Here is a 21,077-nt window from a genome sequence, read left to right as displayed (position 1 = left end):
GGTCCTATTTTCACTAAACCCCAGGATTTTTTCCCAGTTTAATTGTAGCCAATTTGTTAATGTGAATTTGATCATGAAGGACGGTAAATAAATATTTCAAGTAAGTATTAAACTCAGGAAAACACAAATTTATCATTATGTACCTAACATACATCAGGATACACTTACTTAACACTGAATTATGTCTGCTTTTTTAGTCCAGTCACACAATTTGTAGAGATCATCAAGAGCTGGTTGTATTTTCTCTTCAAACATAAAACACAGGCTTTCTTTCTGCCTTCCCACTGTCCATGCCAATTGCCCCCTGGAGAATTTTATCAGCTAAGATCTCCCATTTTGTACCAGTCAATATTGCTATTAAATCAACTTACATCACTTATAATCTCAGTGGAAGCCTTTGCTGTCTGGAAAGGAATGGCATCCAGTTTCAGTTTATAACCCCCATCTTGCATCTTCTTCCAGGATTCCTTGTAGCAAATCTGTTTTAAGACAGTAAATGGGAACAGTTTGAAGCTCTCTCCCCAATCATATGCATGAACCTACGCCGAGAAAGAAACCTGCATTAATTCCCTTTCCTAGTTTTGGCAAATATACCTTTAGGCTCATCTTGGGTCACAGCTCTCTTCCAATGCTGCACTTCACTGTTGACAGTGTGCTGGATCCAGGCCCAGTTATTTGAACTAAGGTTACAATGAAATCAATAGGGCAAATGCCTTAAGCTCTACTGGTTTCTGTGGGAACCCAAGTCCAACTATGTTGTGGTCTGGATTTAATCCAGTAAGTTTAAACGGAAAAATCAGGGATACAATCCACTGAGTTATGATTCCATGACTCCATCTGCAGGCAGCAACACTTGGAGGCCATATTTTCAGAGAGCACTTGCCTTCAGCAGTGGCGGTTGCTTTTTCTTTCGTGCTTCATTTCGCTGCTACCACCAGAGGCAGTGGCAATAATATGGATGTTTTCTTAAACAAAATACTTCAGATGCAGTACTGTTCCAAGGCATCATTGGGGGGTGGGGAATGGCAGCCAGACACTAACGGAAATGGTAATTGCCAGTGTTCATATGGGAGCACAAATGTTTGTGTCAGCTGCCATTTCCCTCCCCACAATGGCCCAGACTGATGCTGTACCAGAAGCATCCTGACAAAGAAAATGGTGGCCAGTCACTGCCGCTGCATATAAAGAAAATGAAGTAATCCCTCTCCCTATGAACCTGTCAGCAAATTTTTCCACTATACCCCACCCCATTTATTCTCTGACTCACATAAAGATTGGTAAAATTCTTTTTTCAGCAGTTTTCACCTCAGCCCTAGTTGCTCAGCTCTTCTGCGTCTTCCTAGCAAGCCTTTTTAGACCAAGTCACAGAACCTATAACACAAACCTGTGCTGCCTTTCCTAAAAGTAAAGGAGGAAACTAAGGCATATGGGCATGGGATAATGCTTCAATGACAGTCATTGCATGCGGGCTGAGATAGTCTTAACATGATCGCTCTCAGGATGCAGAAATCCAAATGCATTGTTATCAATTCCAGCTATGATGAGTGTAAAGAAGTCTCCAAGAACAATATGCTATTGAAAGAAATGGTGTCACTGCAAGACATGGCACAAAATGAAATCTCACCTCGCTGATATTCACAGCATTTTGTTTAGCTTGAAAGATCTCAGGAAGTTCTGCCGTTTGGGTGTAATGATGTTTTACATTCTCTCCGTGTTCCTTATATATCCTCTGCAAAATACGAAAAATACCGTATAGGACGCTTGCTACATATGCCACAGTGGTTCACACAGACCGCTAAAAAGTTACCGTATTTTTCGCTCGATAACACGCACCTGACCATAACACGCACATAGTTTTTAGAGGAGGAAAACAAGAACAAAAATCTGAATGAAACAGTGGATGTATCATTTTTGTGCTTCATGCTGCGGCCACAGACATGTGATTTGACGGTGAGTTTGGGGTAGCCCAATGCAAAGATCCTGAGGATCCATGTGGACCCATGCTTTGTAACCACGTTTTTGCACCATTGCAGCTCCAGGCAACAGTGGGTGCGTGATTTTTTTGGTGCAGGCTGTAGCCATGGACATGCTATGTGATCTGATGGTGAATTTGGGGTGACCCAATGCAAAGATCCTGAGGATCCATGTGGATCCATGCTTTGTAACCACGTTTTTGTACCATTGCAGCCCCAGGCAACAGTGGGTGCGTGATTTTTTTGGTGCAGGCTGTAGCCATGGACATGCTATGTGATCTGATGGTGAATTTGGGGTGACCCAATGCAAAGATCCTGAGGATCCATGTGGATCCGTGCTTTGTAACCACGTTTTTGCACCATTGCAGCCCCAGGCAACAGTGGGTGCGTGATTTTTTTGGTGCAGGCTGTAGCCATGGACATGCTATGTGATCTGATGGTGAATTTGGGGTGACCCAATGCAAAGATCCTGAGGATCCATGTGGATCCGTGCTTTGTAACCATGTTTTTGCACCATTGCAGCCCTGTTTTTGCATCAGATCATTGCTATGTGATCTGATGGTGAATTTGGGGTGACTCAATGCAAAGATCCTGAGGATCCATGTGGATCCGTGATTGGAACCACGTTTTAAGTAGGGAGGGAAGGAAAAACATAGAAGCGACAAGGAGAGGGGTGTGCAGAGAAGCAGCTGGCTAAGAATGCAGGAGAGGGGTTTTACCGGAGGGAGGAAAGGAAGGCAAAAGTCCCCCCCCCCAAGCCAGCCAGCTCTCTCTCTCTCTCCCCCCCCCTGCTTTCCACTCTGCTTGCCTGGAGGGGAGGGGTTTTCTCTGCTCTTTGTTCCGTTTGAGCAAACACAGTAAGGAAACAGAAGCGGGTGGGCAGTAAGACCCTGAGGCAGAATGCAGGAAAGCAGCAGCTTTCCTCCCTTCTCCGGACGATTTGATATTTGCCTGATTTTTGCCTTCACTCGCGCTTGTCAGCTCCAGGGACCACACATTCGCTCAATAACACGCACAGACATTTCCCCTTACTTTTTAGGAGAAAAAATCTGCGTGTAATAGAGGGAAAAATACGGTATATTGTGTAAAACAATTCTTACTACAATTACTAAAACTATTTGAAGGATCAGCTTTCCCAAATGAAGCTATCTGAGCACTTCGATCTTAGAAGAGCCCCATACCAATAATAATAATAATAATAATAATAATAATAATAATAATAATAATTTATTTATACCCCACCCATATTAAATAAATTATTTAATAAGTAACACAATAGTGGTGTTTAATACTACAAGATAAGGCATTTCCCAACATGCAATTGTCCTCAGGCATGGCCGTGCCTATGACCACATGGGAATAATTCTCTATGAAGCAGACCACACATTTTCACAGGGTGGAATCCACTTGGTGCCCTTGCATTCACAGAAAGGCTTTTGATCCAGCAGTGGTACCCACCAAATGACTATTGGAAGAGGAATAGAGAAGATGTTGGTAGAGTCCCCTTCCCCATTCAGAACCCAACTTCCCCTGAAAAATGCCTTCAGATAGTTGGTGAACCCTCTAGAACAGGATGGAAGGTGGAATGAGAGGCCACATGGGGGAATCTATAGATATCACCACCCCTTCATTAGCCAATACCTCTGATGAATCAAAAGTCTGTCCATTAGTGCAAGGGAACTTCTTGGATCCCATTCTCATTGACTTTAATGAGTGTGAACTTGACTGCTGGAATGAATTTTTCAATACCCAGTTTGAGAATATTATTCATTCAGATTTTTTGGTTTAAATTTGGAACCTCCCAAAAGAAAACAATACGGCACTGGTCCAATTACAGATTGCAAATATTCTAATTCACGGATATAAAATTTTATCAGTCAAAATACAGTTGAAAATGCATCTGTACCAAAGTTCATTTATGTTAAATGTTCTATACAAGGGTTTCCACTGGGCTCTGTGGAGAATGGAAGGTTTCCATTCTGATTAAAAGTGGCCTTTGTAAGGTTCATCTGATTAGAACACAAATTTCTTGGTTCCTAGGAATGATCTCAGTGACAGGGAGTGAAAAAGAAAGCCTGTGTTTCAATGAGGTCGTTCAAAGAGGATACCACTCTTATAATCATAATGTATATACATTATAACTTACATCCACAGCCTGGTTATAACTAATTCTAGCCTGGATCATCTCAGGAGTGTCTTTAATACTGGTAAACTTCAAAGCATATGGATGCTGACGGTACTTCTTCTGTTGAGCAGAAAAAGATCAAAGCTGTGAATTTTGTGCTGCTCTTTCATGCTATTTGAAAGAAAAAAAATCATAGGTTGCTTGAGATTAGAGTGAATTTGTGAACATAATTATTATTCCTTTTTCCTTAGCTTCATCTCCTAGGAACTTTCAGATTAATATTTGTTTCCATTTAACAATAACCTTTACCTATTAATCCTTAAAAGAAATCTCACTTAAATTTAAGGAAAATATTTCAAGATGATCTACGCCTAATAAAATACCCAAGGTCCCACAACTGGAAAATCTTTTTCAAATGGCCTGAAACACAAAACAGCATTTTGTATTAACAGGGTCTTCTGGAGGCAAAATAATTCAACAATAGGAGGCAAAACAGCAATATGTCCCAGGAGCTGTCATTCAGGTGTTGAAAATGTAATGTCCTTGTAAAAGAAGCACTACATGAAGGGAAGATGCAAGGGGCATGCTTTCATGGGAAACTGAAGCCAGTAACAAACAATATTTTCAGAGAGTTGAACTCAAGTGGGTATGACAGAGGCTCTGATTCCTATCTGTGGCATATGCATTTTGAACGTACACTTTCATTTCTTTTGCGCCACCATGGCTAAAGCACTAAAAACTTCCTACAAGACCTATGTCAGACTGAGACATTGATATACTTCTTATTGTACCATCTTCACCTCTCTGTATTCAATGTGAGTGTGCATAAAGGCCTTCTTAGCATAATTAATATAATTGTCAGTGATGGGACCCTTTAGAATCTCAGAGGCTCTAACTGTGGATGATGCAGTTTAATTGTGTTCAAATTCATCACCAAGCTGCATTGTTGCTCTTTGTTGAAGTGTGTGTGTGTATGTGTGTGTGTGTGTGAAAGAGAGAGAGAGAGAGAGAGAGAGAGAGAGAGAGAGAGAGCGCTGCTTAAAAGTAGGTTCTCTGTGCCTATAAGTACACCTTATAGGGCTTTTTCTTGATTCACTTCATTAAAAAACCTAAGCTAGTGGGGTAGCAATTGAGCATTGTTTGATTGTCATTATTATTCATGATATCATTTGTCACCTACTTTGTTTTTGCAAAGGCTATATGGACTCCTACTGTTTTGTGTTTGGTATCTGGCTTCCCTCTAATTACGAGTCCTATTCCTGGTTTTGAGGGCTTTCATGTGGGATGCCTTTTTCTTTTCCCCCTTTGAGTGGAAATTATTTTAATTTTATACAGAGATTTTGCACGCATTATGCGGCAAGTTTTGTTATGTGCTGTCATGAAATCTCACCTCACTAATGAGTTCTCCTGCCTTCTTAGCTTGCTTCACATTTAATGACCCAGTGGCGATCCATCCGACGCCTTTCATCCAGTTCAAATCTGCTCTGTATCGGTTCTGACAAAAGGAAAAGAAAAATGCCCCATTGTTGCTGCTCGCACATTTAAAATGCCACCTAAAGAATTCGCACATCAGAACACCAGCTGAGCCAAATTAGTGACTGCTTTTGTTTTATCCACTTCTTTGCAGTTGTGGGTAGAAACGGGAGGGGGGGTTAAGAAAAGAGATGGTGATATCACCAACAGCAAACATTTCTGCTATAAGATTTAAAAGAAAAGGTTTTTCAAAAGCTTTATTTTTTATATTAAAAACCCCTCCTGTTAGAGCTTGCTAATGGTTTGTGGTTAAATCAACACTGCAGGGATATGGAGTACTAAAAACAGTGCAGGAATGTTCCGGAAGATTTCTCATCAGACATTCCACTCATTCCTGTGCATGTTTACTTGTAAGTAAGTCCCGCTTGGTCCAATGAGACTATTCCCATGTAAGCGCAGACATGATTGCAGCCCTAGGGTGGATGGTAGACATTTGCCAGAACTTGCGTTGTGTGACAACATGTAACCACTTATCAAACTTGTGGCATAGTGTCTGGCGGTGAGGGGAACAGGCATCTCCATAGACGTGTGTTTGTGGTTTACCTTTATCTTGCACCTATATGACCAAATATGGGGGAGAAGCATAACATTCCTTTATACCAGAAGTGTGAAAAGCTGCAGTAGCTTCACAACATCCAGGGCTCCTTCATTTCCTGTTCTACTGTAACATTTTACAAACTGCTGGGTTGGAGGATAAATGCAGTGGAGGCTGGTTCCTCAGAGCAAACAGGGCACTACCCCACCAACCTCAGCCTGCCCTTAACCAGCCCCTATCTGCCTGCCTCCTTACGACAACAAGGCAAGAAGGTAACCCTGGCTGTCACCTTCCTCCTTTGGCCTTGCAGAACTCAGTACAGAGGGAGATGGGAACCAACCCACAATTAGTTGGCTCCACCTGTCATTGGCTCTGTCTCCGTCGACTGCTGGTTCCCATCTAATGTTGGCCTCCCTGTCTTCTGCACTACCAGTACCAACCACCACTGAACAAACGTAATCACTTTTCTTTTTTTTTTTTGGTCTAAAAATGAAAAGGACGGACAGCTTATCTGGTCCTTTGGTCTTTAGCTGGAGCAGAAGGGAAAGGGCAGATTGCTTCAGCCAACCTATAACTGAAATATGCTCCACACTAGCCAAGCTACAAGTATTTTAACTTTCTCTTCAATTTGGAATGTGGGCATTCTTTACCCTGCCATGGCTGACGGCCGCCATGTTTTAAGCTAGTAGTGATTTTGAACTAGACCAGAGTAGACTTCCGGTTTGGGATCGCAAGCAGCAAGGAGCGCGGAAAAGACGCTGAGAGCTTTTCCGAGCTTCACGGGGGCTCGGGGGCAACGCAAGGGCACTGCGACCCCCAAAATCTCAAGGGGGGTACCCTTGAGGGACAAGCTACCCAGCAGCGTTGGAGGAGTCCCGAAGTTTTTCGGGTTTTTTTTTTAAAGAGACTCGAAGGTGACGGGACTGAGAAACGCGAACGGTAAGCTCTGCGGACCCCGTGTAGCGATGCCTCTAGCTCCTACTGGAAAAGCGACAAATCTCCGCAACTTTAAGAACAGAACCCTCAAGATTATGGCAGAAACGACGTACTAAAAACTTTAAGCTAACAATAAGAGGGTCTCTGGATATATAAAGCTTTAATTGAGGAACCCGACTTGTTCTTCCAGAGCAAAATGGCACAGGAAATATAGTCGCAAGAGTAAAGAAAGGAAATGACTAATCATCTGCTATAGAGAACAGAAAAGTGAAAGCCCTCAGCAACTTTGTTGGTGAGGCGAAGGAAAGACAAGTAACAAAAAGCAACTAAATAGACCTCAAGAAACTTTGTATTCTTTCTGGGGGAAAAGATTCCAAAAATAAGGGACTAAAAAAGACTGAGTGGGGATAGAGGGATAATTACCCTGAAGCACTAAATAACAACATTGGAGCATAAGGGGGAAGGTGAGGAAAGGGAGAAAAAGACGAAATATAATAAAAGCCTCCAAACAAATAAATAATAACTTTCACTTACCTGCCTTTCTTGGAGGGAAGTTTGAAATTCTGAGCATTTGGCTAAACCCCAAACGGAGATACCAACCTCCCCCCTTAAAGACTTTGGAGTTTTAACCCCTTTCTCTTCTCCTTTTCCTGGCTTTTTTCTTCTTTGCCTTTGAGAAACTGGATATGAACTGATCCCATATAGATGAACCCAAACTGTGTTTACACACCTACTCCTCTTCCCTGAAAGACTGGTTTAAAATTTGAATACATCGGACCCTTAAAGATCTTGAACTTGGTTTCTCTGGCTTTTTTTGTTTGTTTGTTTGTTCGCTTTGGAGACTAAAGTGCAACTGAACTTAAAAGAGGAACATATTTAAAACTACTGGAGGATTCAACTACTCTTACCTTATGGTCCGGACCTGATTTTTGGGGGCTTAAATTTCTGGACCCCTCCTCCCAACTGCAACCAAATATTGGATTAAGCCAGCAAGTGGCTGAAGAATACAGATTTTGGAAAGAGATTTATCTGCGGTGACTTACTTTCTAACATTGATACTTTTTTTGGGTGAAATTTTGAAACTGGATTAAGCTGACCAAGTGGCTGAAACACAATCAGAAGGGAAGAAAAGGAGTCTTTACATAAGATAAAGTTAGATATATGTTAAATTTACTTTGTTTAAAGTTCTGTTTGTTAGGATTTGTCTCTCTTTCCCTTTTTTTTATTTTGGCTAGTACAATTCAATTTGAAATAATATTGAAATAGTATTACTGAAATACTATTGAAATAACTTAGAACTTAGAATAATTTGCATTAAGGTATTTGAGATCTTAGAATTGAAGCTGGAAATTATTTAAGCCAACTTGGCAGCATTAACGTACTGGTTGGAAACTAAAGGGACTGAGAATAATTTGAAATACACTCAGTTCCCACATATCTCTTTGAGAAACCTGAGAGTTCTAAAGCGTTTGTGAACTTAACGTCAGAAACTCAGCAGGATAGGGCTTAGACTGTGCGCCCCCTAGGGGAGAGGAAAAATATTACAAGAGTCTTAACTCAACACCAGAAAAGGACAAAATGTCGGGGAAAAATGGGAAAAAGATAGGAGGGACACCATCAGAAAGGAAAATATCCCGACAAGAAGAGATTAAAGACTTGGATATTTTGTGGCTAAAAATAAAAGAAGAGTTCAGACAGAATGAAATACATATGGAGAAAAAATTAGGAGAAATGCATGAGTTATTAGATAAAAAAATAGAAGGAGCAGTAGGAGAATTGTCAAATAAAATAAAGGATCTGACAGGTCGGTCAAAATCTTTGGAAGAAGCAAATAAAAAAATGCAGAAAGAAATGAAAGAACATAGAAAGGAGACAGATAGGTTAAAAGATGAGATAGGAGAACTGAATAAAAATCAAGACCAAGTTCTGGACAACTTAGCGATGATTGAAATGAAACAAAAGCAGTTAAATCTGAAATTTAGGGGAGTAGGAGAAGAAATAAATGAAAATATCAAAGAAAAGATGATTAAGGAACTAGCCAAATGGCTAGAGCTGAAAGAAGAAGAGGTTGTATATACGATAGAAAACGCCTTCAGAATTAAATCAAAGACTAAACAAATAAAATCAAAAAAAGTCGCAGGAGATTGCTTAGTTATTTTTAGCTCGATAGAGATGAAAAATATGATATTGAAAACAAGCTATCAAAAAAGATTAATTATTGATGGCAGACCGATCATCATCTTTAAAGAGATACCAACTAGACTCCTGCGCAAAAGAGAAGGTTATAAACAGCTGGCAAGTGTCCTAAAAAAGAATAACATACAATATAGATGGGAGTTCCCGGAAGGGATCTCCTTTTTTTACAAAGATAAAAGGTTTAGAATTGTTGAGATTCAAGAAGTGAAGAAATTCCTACGTAGATATGAGAAAGATTTAGGAAGAGTAGAGGAGAGATATGAAGGAAAAAATGGTGGTCTAGAGGAGAGGAGAAAGAAAAACGAACCGTGGAAAGACAAAGAGGACAAAGCTAGAGAAGAAGAAGTAGAGGAAGAAGAGGAGGAGGAGATTGCAGAGGAGGAGGAAGAAGAGGAGGTAGAGGTGAACAGGGAGAATAAAACCACTCGAATTTAAACTATTAGCTGTTGGTAAACGGAAAAATAGTCAATATGATGAATTTGAAAGTTTTGTCGTGGAATGTGAATGGTTTGAACGAAAAAACTAAAAGGAATAAAATAGTAAATGTGTTGAAAAGAAAGAACTTAGATCTAATTTGTTTACAGGAGACACACGTAATCAAAAAGCACAAACATATTTTGGTGCACAAAAAGTTGGGGGTGGAATTTACAAATTGTACAGCTGAAAAGAAAAGAGGGGTAGTGATTTACGTGAAAGAAAAATGGGAACCCAAAATGATCTGTAAAGACGAGGAAGGAAGGATTTTAGGTGTACAAATTAATTTCCAGGGGGAGAAAATCAATGTGATAAATATATACGCCCCAAATTTGAATAAATCGGAATTCTTTAAAAAATTGGAACAAATCTTATTAGAGGTAGAATGTAATAAGACAATTCTACTAGGAGACTTTAATGGAGTACCGACACCAGAATTGGACAGACAATCAGAAAGGGGGAAAAATAATCAAGGGAAATTGCCAGGATCCTTTAATAAGTTGGAAGAAAGTTTAGATTTAATAGACATTTGGAGATATAAACATGTATTAGAGAAACAATTCACCTTCTTCTCAGAGCCACATAAGAGCTGGGGCAGAATTGATCAAATCTGGGTCTCAAGGGAATTTACTTTAAGAACTATAAAGTGTGAAATTCAACCTAGAACTCTTTCAGATCATAATTCAGTAGTTTTGGAAATAAAAGGTAAATCACAAGGCGGATTCAGATGGAGATTGAATGAACATCTATTGGAAAATGATGAAGTGGTCGGAAAAGCTAAAACCACTCTAAAAAATTATTTGGATTTGAACCTCAATACGGAAATAAGTTTGGATATAGTTTGGGACGCCAGTAAGGCTGTTTTAAGAGGGTTTTTCATTCAACAAAATAGTTATAGGAGGAAAGTAAGAGAACAGAAGAAAGAGGAAATCCTAATTCAGATAAGAGAGTGTGAGAGAAAATTAACAACAAACCCGAAAGATGAACAAAATATCCAAATAAGAAAGATGTTACAATCTCAATACTCAATGTTAATAAGTCAAGAAACTGAATGGAAAATTAAATTAATGAAACAAAAATACTTTGAGTCAGCTAATAAAACGGGTAAATTATTAGCTTGGCAATTACGAAAAAGACAAAAACAAAATGTGATAAACAAAATAAAAATAGAGGAACAACTGATAGAAGACCCAAAAGAAATAAAGGAGAATTTCCTCAAATTTTATGAGAAGTTGTACAAAAAAGAGAAGGAAGACATAACCCAAATAGAAAAATACCTAGAAGAATATAACGGGAGAACCATAACAGAGGAAGAAAGAACCCAACTTAATAACCCTATAAAAGCAGAAGAGATCCAAAATGCGATAAAGAAAATGAAAATAGGGAAAGCCCCAGGACCAGATGGATTGTCAGCTAAATATTACAAAGTATTCGAAAACCAATTAACACCAGTGCTATGTAACATCATGAACGGTATATTGAGAGGAGGAAGAATACCAGAGACATGGAGGGAGGCTCATATTACGATGATCCCTAAACCAGATACGGACAAATTGAACATTAAAAATTATAGACCCATATCACTTTTAAATAACGATTATAAAATTTTTGCGGAAGTGATGGCAAGTAGACTTAAAAAGTGTCTAGTAAATATAATACATAAGGATCAAGCAGGATTCCTTCCAAATAGGTTCCTCAAAGATAACGTAAGGCATACCATAAACATTATAGAATATCTGGAGTGTAAGAACGAAATACCTGCGGCACTAATTTTTATAGATGCAGAAAAGGCATTTGATAATGTCTCTTGGAAGTTCCTATTGAAGAGCATGGAAAGAGCAGGGTTAGAGGGCGAGTTTATGAACGGAATAAAGGCAATATACTCGAATCAAGATGCAAAATTGATTATAAATAACAACTTAACAAATTCCTTTAAAATTGAAAAAGGAACAAGACAGGGGTGCCCTCTATCCCCTCTTTTATTCATCATGGCACTAGAGATAATTCTAAATAAAATGAGAGCAGCATCTGAGATCCGAGGGATCAAAATAGGAACAAAGGAATTCAAATTAAAAGCATACGCGGACGACTTAATGTTATCTATGGAAAACCCGCAAAAAAGTGTTGGCAGGGCCTTGGAAATGCTAGAAGATTTCGGTAAACTATCAGGGTTTAAATTAAATAAATTAAAGACAAAAATGCTGATTAAAAATTTGGGGAAAAAAGAAAGTGAAAAACTGGAGGAACAGCACGGAATTAAGGTGGTAAAAAAAATAAAATATTTGGGTATCTGGTTAACCACAAAAAATATAAATTTAATTCAAGATAATTACCTTACAACATGGAAGGAGATCAAGAAAGAAATAGATATGTGGAATAGAGTGAAACTTTCGTGGAGGGGAAGAATGGCGGCGATAAAAATGAATCTACTCCCGAGAATGCTTTTTTTGTTTCAGAACATCCCAGTGATTAGAGGATCTAAAATATTCACAGATTGGCAAAGAACCCTGTCGAAATTCATATGGCAGGGCAAAAGGCCAAGAATTAGATTCAAAATCCTTACAGATCGAAAAGAAAGAGGGGGCTTCTCAGTACCTAACCTGAAGTTATATTTTGAGGCTGCCAGCCTTTGTTGGATTAAAGACTGGATTAATCTGGAAAATACCGACCTGTTGGACCTAGAGGGGTTCGACAACAGGTTCGGCTGGCATGCCTATTTATGGCAGAATAAAGAGAAGATACATAAAGGATTCTCAAATCATATCTTTAGAGGACCCCTACTCGAAGTGTGGGAAAGAAATAAAAAACTCCTAGAATGGAAGACACCCTGGTGGTTATCACCAATGGATATTCTAATAACTAAAAAGGCAAATATGGAGGGAGAAAGGCTGACTTATGAGGACCTACTGATAGGATCAGAAAATGGATGGAGGATGAGACCTTACGAGGAGTTGAAAGACAAATTAACGGGCTGGTTACAATTCCATCAAATAAATGCAGTATGGAGAGATGATAAAAAAGTAGGAATGAATGAAAAGAAATCTAAGTTTCAGATAGAGATAATTGAAGGCAAATCCAAATTACTATCCAAAATGTATAACATATTATTAGAGTGGGATACCAAAGATGAGGAAATAAAGGGGGTAATGACGAGATGGGCAATGGATCTGGGGTATAATATAGAGTATGACAAATGGCAGAAATTATGGACTAGTGGAATGAAATTTACAGCTTGTGTAACACTCAGGGAAAATTTAGAAAAGATGATGTACAGGTGGTACATTACCCCAGCAAAGTTGGGGAAAATGTACAAAACTGGGAATAAGAACTGCTGGAAGTGCAAGGTTAAAGAAGGTAATTTTTTCCACATGTGGTGGACATGCGAAGAAATGAAGAAATATTGGGAATATATTTATAATGAGTTAAAAAAATATTTAAATATACATTCCCTAAAAGACCGGAAGCATTTCTACTAGGGATAGTTGGGGATGAAGTTAAAAACGAAGATAAGACATTATTTCAGTATGCCACAGCTGCCGCCAGATTGTTAATTGCCCAAAATTGGAAAAATCAAGATATCCCATCAATTAGAGAGTGGCAAACAAAATTATTTGAATTTGTTGAACTTGCAGAAATGACTCAAAAAAATCAGAAACCAAAAAAATACAAAGTTTATTAATGACTGGAACAAATTTATGATATACATTGAAGGGAATTACAGAAGCCTAAAAACTATAACAGATTTGATATAAACCTTACGACGTGTAAACTATTAACAATTATTAGCTGCGGGGAAAATAAATTATGTATATTAAGAAGCCTGAAAGCGGGAGGGATGGAGGTCAATAGAGCGTAGAAGAATGATTTAAGTTCTTGAGATATAAAGAGATAATTGTGAGGACAAAGAATTGTAACGGAAATAGATAATACTTATGTTATGTTTAGATATTTGTTTTGTATTTTTCTCTCTTTTTGTAATTGTGAAGTTATTTCTCTTTTTCTTTTTTTTTTGGTTACTTATATGAAACTCAATAAAAAGAAGTTTAAAAAAAAAAAATGAACTAGACCAGAGTAGGGACTGGCATAGTCTGTGACTCTTTCAAATAATGAAATAATATAGCATAGGACCCTGTGCAACAGTGTTCTTAGCATAATAGTTAACCCGTACTTGACTGTGCATGCAAGTTCTCATTTAAATTGCTTAATTTATTTGATTAACCCAGAAAGGTGATTTAATTGGTATTTTCTTATGAATATTTTATATTCTTTTATGTGAACTATTTAGAGGGGTGTGTTTTTTTTTTTAAAGTGGTATATAAATCTTAAATAATAAAAATAAAAATAAATAATTAAAAAATAGACAATGTGTAACTTACATCACTCTGCAGGTCATATGCCCGCTTTGCCCATTCCACCTTCATATCTGTAGGCAAGGCAGTATAGCGATGAAGAATTGTCTTGTATCCCCTATCAGTGGCCAAATCCTGAGCTTTCTTGGCATGGACAATATTTATCATATCCATGGATACATTATACTGGGTCTTTACATTCTCAAAAGCCCTTTTATATTCCAGATCACTCTGCATCTTCGACATATGAAGCGAGTGAGCCATCTGTGAGTCTTCGTTCACACCTTTCACCCCAATCAACTTTCCTCTCGTCTTCTCATAACTCTCCTTGTATTTTACCTGTCAAAAGTGGGGGGAGGGAATGGATCATAGGTACAAAGAAAGGTAATAAGCTCAAAGCCATTGTAAGCAACAGCATCGGGTTGAAGTAAACGGAACATTTCAATAAACCGGTTTAATAGGCTACTTCAGAAAAGGCACTTTGGCCTCCTGCAAAACTACTGACAAGCACACTTAATATGTCTAAGTACAACACATCCGTACATCAAAAGCATACTTTTCCCGCTCAACAAAAAGCAGAAAGCAAGTAATAAGGACTAACTTTTATATGTGGTTGAAGTGCACAAAATGAGGATGCTTGCATGCTCTTTTTTAATGTTTCCAAAAGGAGCATCTTTTTCATTTACTGCTTTATCCCAGGGGCAGGGAGCCTTTGTGTTACTTGAAAATGCATCATATGATTTACGTTTTATGTCATTATTAGCACAGTCCTATGCATCTAAGTCCTACTGTGTTCAGCAGGGCTTATTCACACTAGTAAATTTGTTTAGAACCACAGTCTAAGGTCCTAAACACATTTCTCACTGAATACACTGAGATTCACTTCCAAGTAAAAATGCATAGTATTGCATCATTAGAGAGTGTTGCACCTTCTTGACTGAACCAGTAGCCCCAAAGAACAACACACTTGGCAAAGAAACATGTATAGTTCCTTTGTTATTTGGGTTGTCAATTATTTAGCTTGAGGAGACATCACTGGTCCTACCATTAGGGAGAATGAGGTAGATGCCTAGAAGGGCAGCTTTTGCACGCCATGAAAGGGCAGCACATTTTCAGTGTTTGTTTTTTGTATTATTATTATTTTTCTGCAGAAGTCATAGCATCTTGGAGTGGTACTGGGAAGCTGCCGCTCAAAAGGTCAAGTTGTGCTTTTGAGCACTAGCACAAGCTAAATAAAATGTATTGTTTCAGGTAAAGGTCAGTGCAGAGATACGGAGCTCAGGTAATATCTACACTCAGAGGCTTGGGAATCAGATCCGAAGACAGGCTTCCTCAACCTCGGCCCTACAAATGTTTTTGGCCTACAACTCCCATGATCCCTAGCTAGCAGGACCAGTGGTCAGGGATGATGGGAATTGTAGTCTCAAAACATCTGGAGGGCTGAGGTTGAGGAAGCCTGTCCTAAGACCTTTCATAGTGGCAAGAGTTTAGTTCTTCCTCTGAAATTTTTCATAGAATTGTGTTTGATGGTAATTCAATAGCTTAGTTTTCTTGCGCAATACATTTTTTACAGAGCATTCCACCTGACAATCCTGTGTTTTGAGGGATAAAAGTGTCAATATCTGATAATGTGAGAGACTAAATACTACTTCTTGCAGGATGTTGAGCTAGTAAGTGGGGCAGCCAGATGAGACCATTGTACTGCTGTACTGGTTGCCAGTGAGCTACTAGGCCAAATTCAAGGTGGTAGGACTAGCATAAAAAGCTGTAAATGACATGGGATCCAAGTACTTAAAAGATATTATATATATCTGATATAAACAATCTCAGCAAGTGAGGCCTTGTTGGTGGTGCCGCCGCTGAGGTCTACACAACTGGCGGAGACACAAGACAGGGTCTTTTCAGTAGCAGTTCTCTGTGGGATGCCCAGGAAATTTTGTGGGTTTTCCAGGAAAACAATTAAAAGCATCCCCATTTACTCTGACCAACAGACCCTGCCCCTGACAACCCTGAGAATCACTCACTGAGATAATGTTTGTAACTGTTCTGAGATCTTTTGTGTTTATTTGCTTTATAATTTTCTGTGCCCTGGGCTCTTTCAGGAAGAAGGGTGAGATATAAATCAAATTAATATAAATAAAATGAACAACAGCAACATCTGGAACATACAGCAAGGTCATTTCGGTTGGGGTTTATTTGTTTTGGTCAGCCCTCTGTACTGTGATTTGGAGCTCAGGTAATGTAGGGGTGAGGAACCCATGATCAGCCCCAGCAAGCATAGCCAATGGTTAGAGACAATGAGAGCTGTATTCCAGCAACATATGGAGTGTCACAGGTCCCCTCATCCCTGCTATAGACTACACTACCCTTAAATTAGATCCTAAGACTTGCTCACAGGGGCACACTTTAGCTCCCTAGAGGAACGATGGACCAGATTCAACTAAGCTGCTGCACAAGCAGAAGCCAGTGTAACAGGACTTGCCTCCTCTTCCCCCTGCACCACCCCCAGATCTGCTCAGGAGGGTAGAGAGAACGCCCGCCCCCCCCCCGGACAGCATACAGGGGGAGGAGAGGGGAGATCGTTCCAATGCTTACACAGATGGAATGACTGCCTTAGGGTGACACTGAATCCCATCTTGTGTGTTCAACTTGAATCGGTACTCACGTCACTTGCCAGGTCCCTCTTTGCTTTGGCTGTCAGGAATGGTATGGCATCAAGATGAAGTTCAAATCCCTTCTCCTTCTGGCTCTCCCAACTACTTTTGTACAGTTTCTAAAAGGATGGTGAATGCCGCAATTATTTTTTTTGTTACTATGCACTGTTGCCATAACAGTAACACCCAAAGTTTCAAATGGTACCAGAAACCTGTGGCTTCATGAGCTATTAAAAACACACTGGATAAAATTGTTCTTATTCTAACCCGCATGTTGCCTAATGCTTACATTTAGGAGTTCCTCCATTAGCATACCAATACAGTGGTACCTCGGGTTAAGAACTTAATTCGTTCTGGAGATCCGTTCTTAACCTGAAACTGTTCTTAACCTGAGGTACCACTTTAGCTAATGGGGCCTCCCGCTGCCGCCGCATGATTTCTGTTCTCATCCTGAAGCAAAGTTCTTAACCCAAGGTACTATTTCTGGGTTAGCGGAGTCTGTAACCTGAAGCGTATGTAACCTGAAGCATCTGTAACCCGAGGTACCACTGTATTGCATATGTTAAAGGGCTGAAAGAGCAGTTTAAGGGCATAACTACTATAACACAGAGCAAAACAAGCCCAATAGTTATTTCTTCTCCTAAGGCCCCCTGGAAAATGTAGTTATCTGGCAGTGGCTTGCATTCCAAACACTCTTATTAAACTGTAATTACCAAAATTCTTTGTGGGAAGCAAAGATAGTTAAAGTGGTAAAAATAAACCCCAAACAACCATATATTTATAGTATATATGCATTGAACCACTCTTGAGAAAACTTCAATTACTAGCCACAGAATAATTGTTTCAATAGCATGAAAGCACAGGATTCCCATCCATCCATACCTCACTGATATTTGCTGCATTTCTTCTGGCTTGTATGAAGAGGGGCTCATCTTTGCTGATGCTGTAATTATGAAGAAAACCCTCTTTTCCTGACCTGTATGCAACCTGTTTACAAAGGCAGACCAAACAGTATCAGCACTGGGCATATTTGTTTTAAGAAGCAATACGTAACAATTTTCAAAGGTAAACTTCCTGGATACTTACATCCACTTAGTGTATGGTTTGTACCCTCAATTACTTTTTTTTTTTAAGTTGCCTCAAAATCAATTTATGTTTTAGACTGAACAATTATGGTTGATATCAAAGAATAAAATGAAAAGAAAGATGAAAGAGCATGAGTGCTAAAACACTTGTGGAATGACTGGCTGACTGTGTCTTTTACCTCAGTCTGAAACCCTCACTAGACAATAGTTTCACTTAAACTGAGGGTTGTGCCTTTAAAGCACGTTTGAAGCACAGTCCACACACACACACACACACACACACACACACGGGCACTGCAGTTTGTTGAGAACTCTGAGAGAGATAAACTACAGCGCACATAATTATTTAAGAGAAAGAATGTGTTTCAAAAGCGCTTTAAACGAATAGTGTGTACACAGACTTAGATTATCTTGTTCAGAACGTTAACAAGGGATGGCGGCCTACTTCTGCCATTTCCCCAAACACCAAGACAGGGATAGCGAACTCTCAGCCCTCCAGATGATGTTGGAGTCCATAGTAACCAATGGTCAGAAAGGGTGGGAGTTGTAGTCCTTGGAGGGCCAATGATTCCCCTCCCCCGCTCCGTGGCCTCACTTGTGCTAGCTACTGGATTGTAAGCTATATTATACATCTACACTACATTGCTAACCTGTATTGGTGAAAGCAATACTGCTCAAACAGTGGTGTGGAGCCTGTGGTGCTCCAGAAGTTGCTGGACTACAACTCACATCAGCACCAGCCAATGATAAGGGATGATGGGACTTGTAATCCAGCAACATCTGGAGGACCACAGATTCTCCACTTCTGCACTAAATAAAACACTGATTTCCCTTATTGTGTAAAGGCAAAACTAAGGGGAATGAAACTGGATTATTATTATTAATTATTATTAATAATAATAATAAAAAAAATAAAGTCTAAGCAATGGGAAATATTTTAAAATGAAGCCATGTGCAGACAATCTAATCCAGGTACCACGCAAGACAGGCAGTGTATTTTTAATGACAGAAAGAATAGCCTCACTGAGGAAGAACAGCCGCAGAGGTCCATGCAGATGTTCTAAAAGATCCAATTTAGTCTTTTTCTCTCTAGTTAGGTACATGGCCTTTATCACCATAGTATCTGAAACCTGGTCAGCACGCCTCTTGATAACCCTTTGGGTTTAAAGGTTTTCTACCTGCAGAAGTACAGGGAGTTCAAAAAAATCTTAGAAGTACACCTCAAAACTATGTAAAGCAATGACAAATTTCCGTGGCTGGATCCTATTGCTTTTTCAGTGGTGGTGCCTGTCCCCAAGAATTACCTGTTTTAATGATAAAGAATCTGTGTGGAGAGAAGGTAAAGTAGGAGACTCACATCACTCTGCAGTTCCTGGCTTTTCTTCGCATGTTTGATCTGGGAACTGTCTGCCACACTTGTGAACTTTAGAGCATCAGCCTTCTGTCTGTACTTTTTCTAATTGAAATGCATTTTTAAAAAAAGATGGTATAGATAACATTACCACATTTCTCAAAGGTAAAAAAAAAATGACAAGTTATGCCTTCCACTTACTCCCAGCACTAGCAACAACAACACAATCTTTTCATGTTAAAACCAACTCAGAATTAGAGGCAAGGTTACTCAGATAACACAGTGGTGGAGTACATAAAGTGGAATAACCATTCTGTTTCCCAACTTTTATGCTATCATTTTACACTGATTAATTATTCCCCCCACCCCACCCCAATGGATCATTTTAGCTATTTGGTTTCAACATGAACCAGGTTCTTTTTTTGTCCACACACACATGCCTACTTCACAAGTTGCTTTCAAGTAGAGCCAAGCCTAACTATGGTTTATAGTTCAACAAACAGTCCAATGGTACTCAGGGCAGAAATCATCGCTGCTTTGCTCCTCGTGCGCTCCTGCTGCACTGCTGGGAGCTAAGCCATGAAAAATGCAGCCCTGAAAAGTTCACAATCTGCATTGCATTTCAACATCTGTGGCAAATGCTCAACATAACAGAAACCATGTTATTTCTGAATGAGGCCCGAATTTGTTGCTGTCAAAAACACCGTAAGAAGAAGGAAAAGACAGCCTTTTCACAGTAATGTCTGTTGATAAAGAAGAGGCACATTCTTTTGCATACTTCATGTGATTCTCTTGTACTAACAATTCATCAATCAAACACACAAGCAACTCCAGGGTATGTGTTACATGCACGCCTCAACTTGGCATTTCTGCAGGCAAAGACCCTGTCTCAGAGCAAACACACCCACTCTTGCCCTGTGATGTTCCCAGCTGAAAATAAGACTGAGATTGATTTATTTTCATTAAAGTGCATAAAGATTTCAAAGAGATGCTCATTATTCCACATTCAAGGTGTGGGAGAGAGTGAGGCATATTAGGAACGAGTTGTTTTCAAAAATTATGTTCAGCTCTATATGATGTCATACAAAGAATAACAAAATGCCAAGTCCTTGGCTGGAAATAGAAGCATCCAAGGTACGTGTTAGTTTTCAACTGATACACCTTTTATACAGTTCAGAAATAAAGAATTGTGTCACCTGATCATGGCTGGGTTCAGCATTTTTGACAATAAGTATTTATGTGGCAAACCCCAGCAGTAGATGTCAATTTGCTTCCCTGCAAGATATTAGATCTGAGCGCAGCTGTTTCTTCCTGCCTCTACTTCAGAATACCTGCATAGCCTGATGTCAAGGATCTATAGTATCAGAGTGTAATCACTGGCAACTTTAAATAAGCCAAACTAGCTCCTATTCCTTCTTTTCACTCTTACATATCTTCTAATTTTCTTTCTTTTAATTTCTGTTTTTCTTTGATAAGTTAGCAGAACTTGTGACCGAAGAAGCCGAACTCAACCCAACAGGCATGTCTGACAGTTCTCCAGAGACTTGATAAACCATCCAATTATAATACAGTGCCATAGTTTCAAAATATTTCAGTCTGCTTCCATCTTCCAGGAAGGTCCTGCCAGACTTTATTATACTTAACAGGAAAATCAAGAGACATACCTCACTAATAAGTTCTCCTGCTTTCTTTGCTTGCTCAATATTGAGACTCCCGTCTGCTAGCCACCCAACTCCCTTCATCCATGTAAGGTCTGTCTTGTACTGAAGCTGAAGACAAAAGAAAGCTCATTATTTCACAGACTGATTAGGTAGGTAGGCAGCAGGGCTAACAACTTGAATAAAATATTAGGGGGGGGACAGGTAA

The 21,077-nt window shown here is 39.3% G+C and overlaps 1 protein-coding gene across 2 annotated transcripts in view; it reads right to left on the bottom strand.

Annotated features, from left to right (window-relative positions):
* NRAP (nebulin related anchoring protein) overlaps nt 1–21,077 on the bottom strand; it is a 68,683-nt gene that overhangs the window by 20,474 nt on the left and 27,132 nt on the right. For both annotated transcript variants that reach the window (XM_053389159.1, XM_053389160.1), the window contains 9 exons: nt 20,876–20,980; nt 19,218–19,316; nt 17,658–17,762; nt 16,787–16,894; nt 14,149–14,460; nt 5,489–5,593; nt 4,120–4,218; nt 1,625–1,729; nt 372–479 (listed from right to left, as the gene is read on the bottom strand). In XM_053389159.1, the coding sequence (XP_053245134.1) occupies nt 372–479; nt 1,625–1,729; nt 4,120–4,218; nt 5,489–5,593; nt 14,149–14,460; nt 16,787–16,894; nt 17,658–17,762; nt 19,218–19,316; nt 20,876–20,980 (1,146 nt within the window). The remainder of the gene's footprint in view (nt 1–371; nt 480–1,624; nt 1,730–4,119; nt 4,219–5,488; nt 5,594–14,148; nt 14,461–16,786; nt 16,895–17,657; nt 17,763–19,217; nt 19,317–20,875; nt 20,981–21,077) is intronic.

The sequence above is a fragment of the Podarcis raffonei genome, chromosome 5 (genome assembly GCF_027172205.1).
Source record: "Podarcis raffonei isolate rPodRaf1 chromosome 5, rPodRaf1.pri, whole genome shotgun sequence".
Lineage (NCBI taxonomy): Eukaryota > Metazoa > Chordata > Lepidosauria > Squamata > Lacertidae > Podarcis > Podarcis raffonei.
The sequence above is the reverse complement of the archived record's forward strand: the minus strand, read 5'-3'. Positions and strand labels throughout refer to the sequence as shown.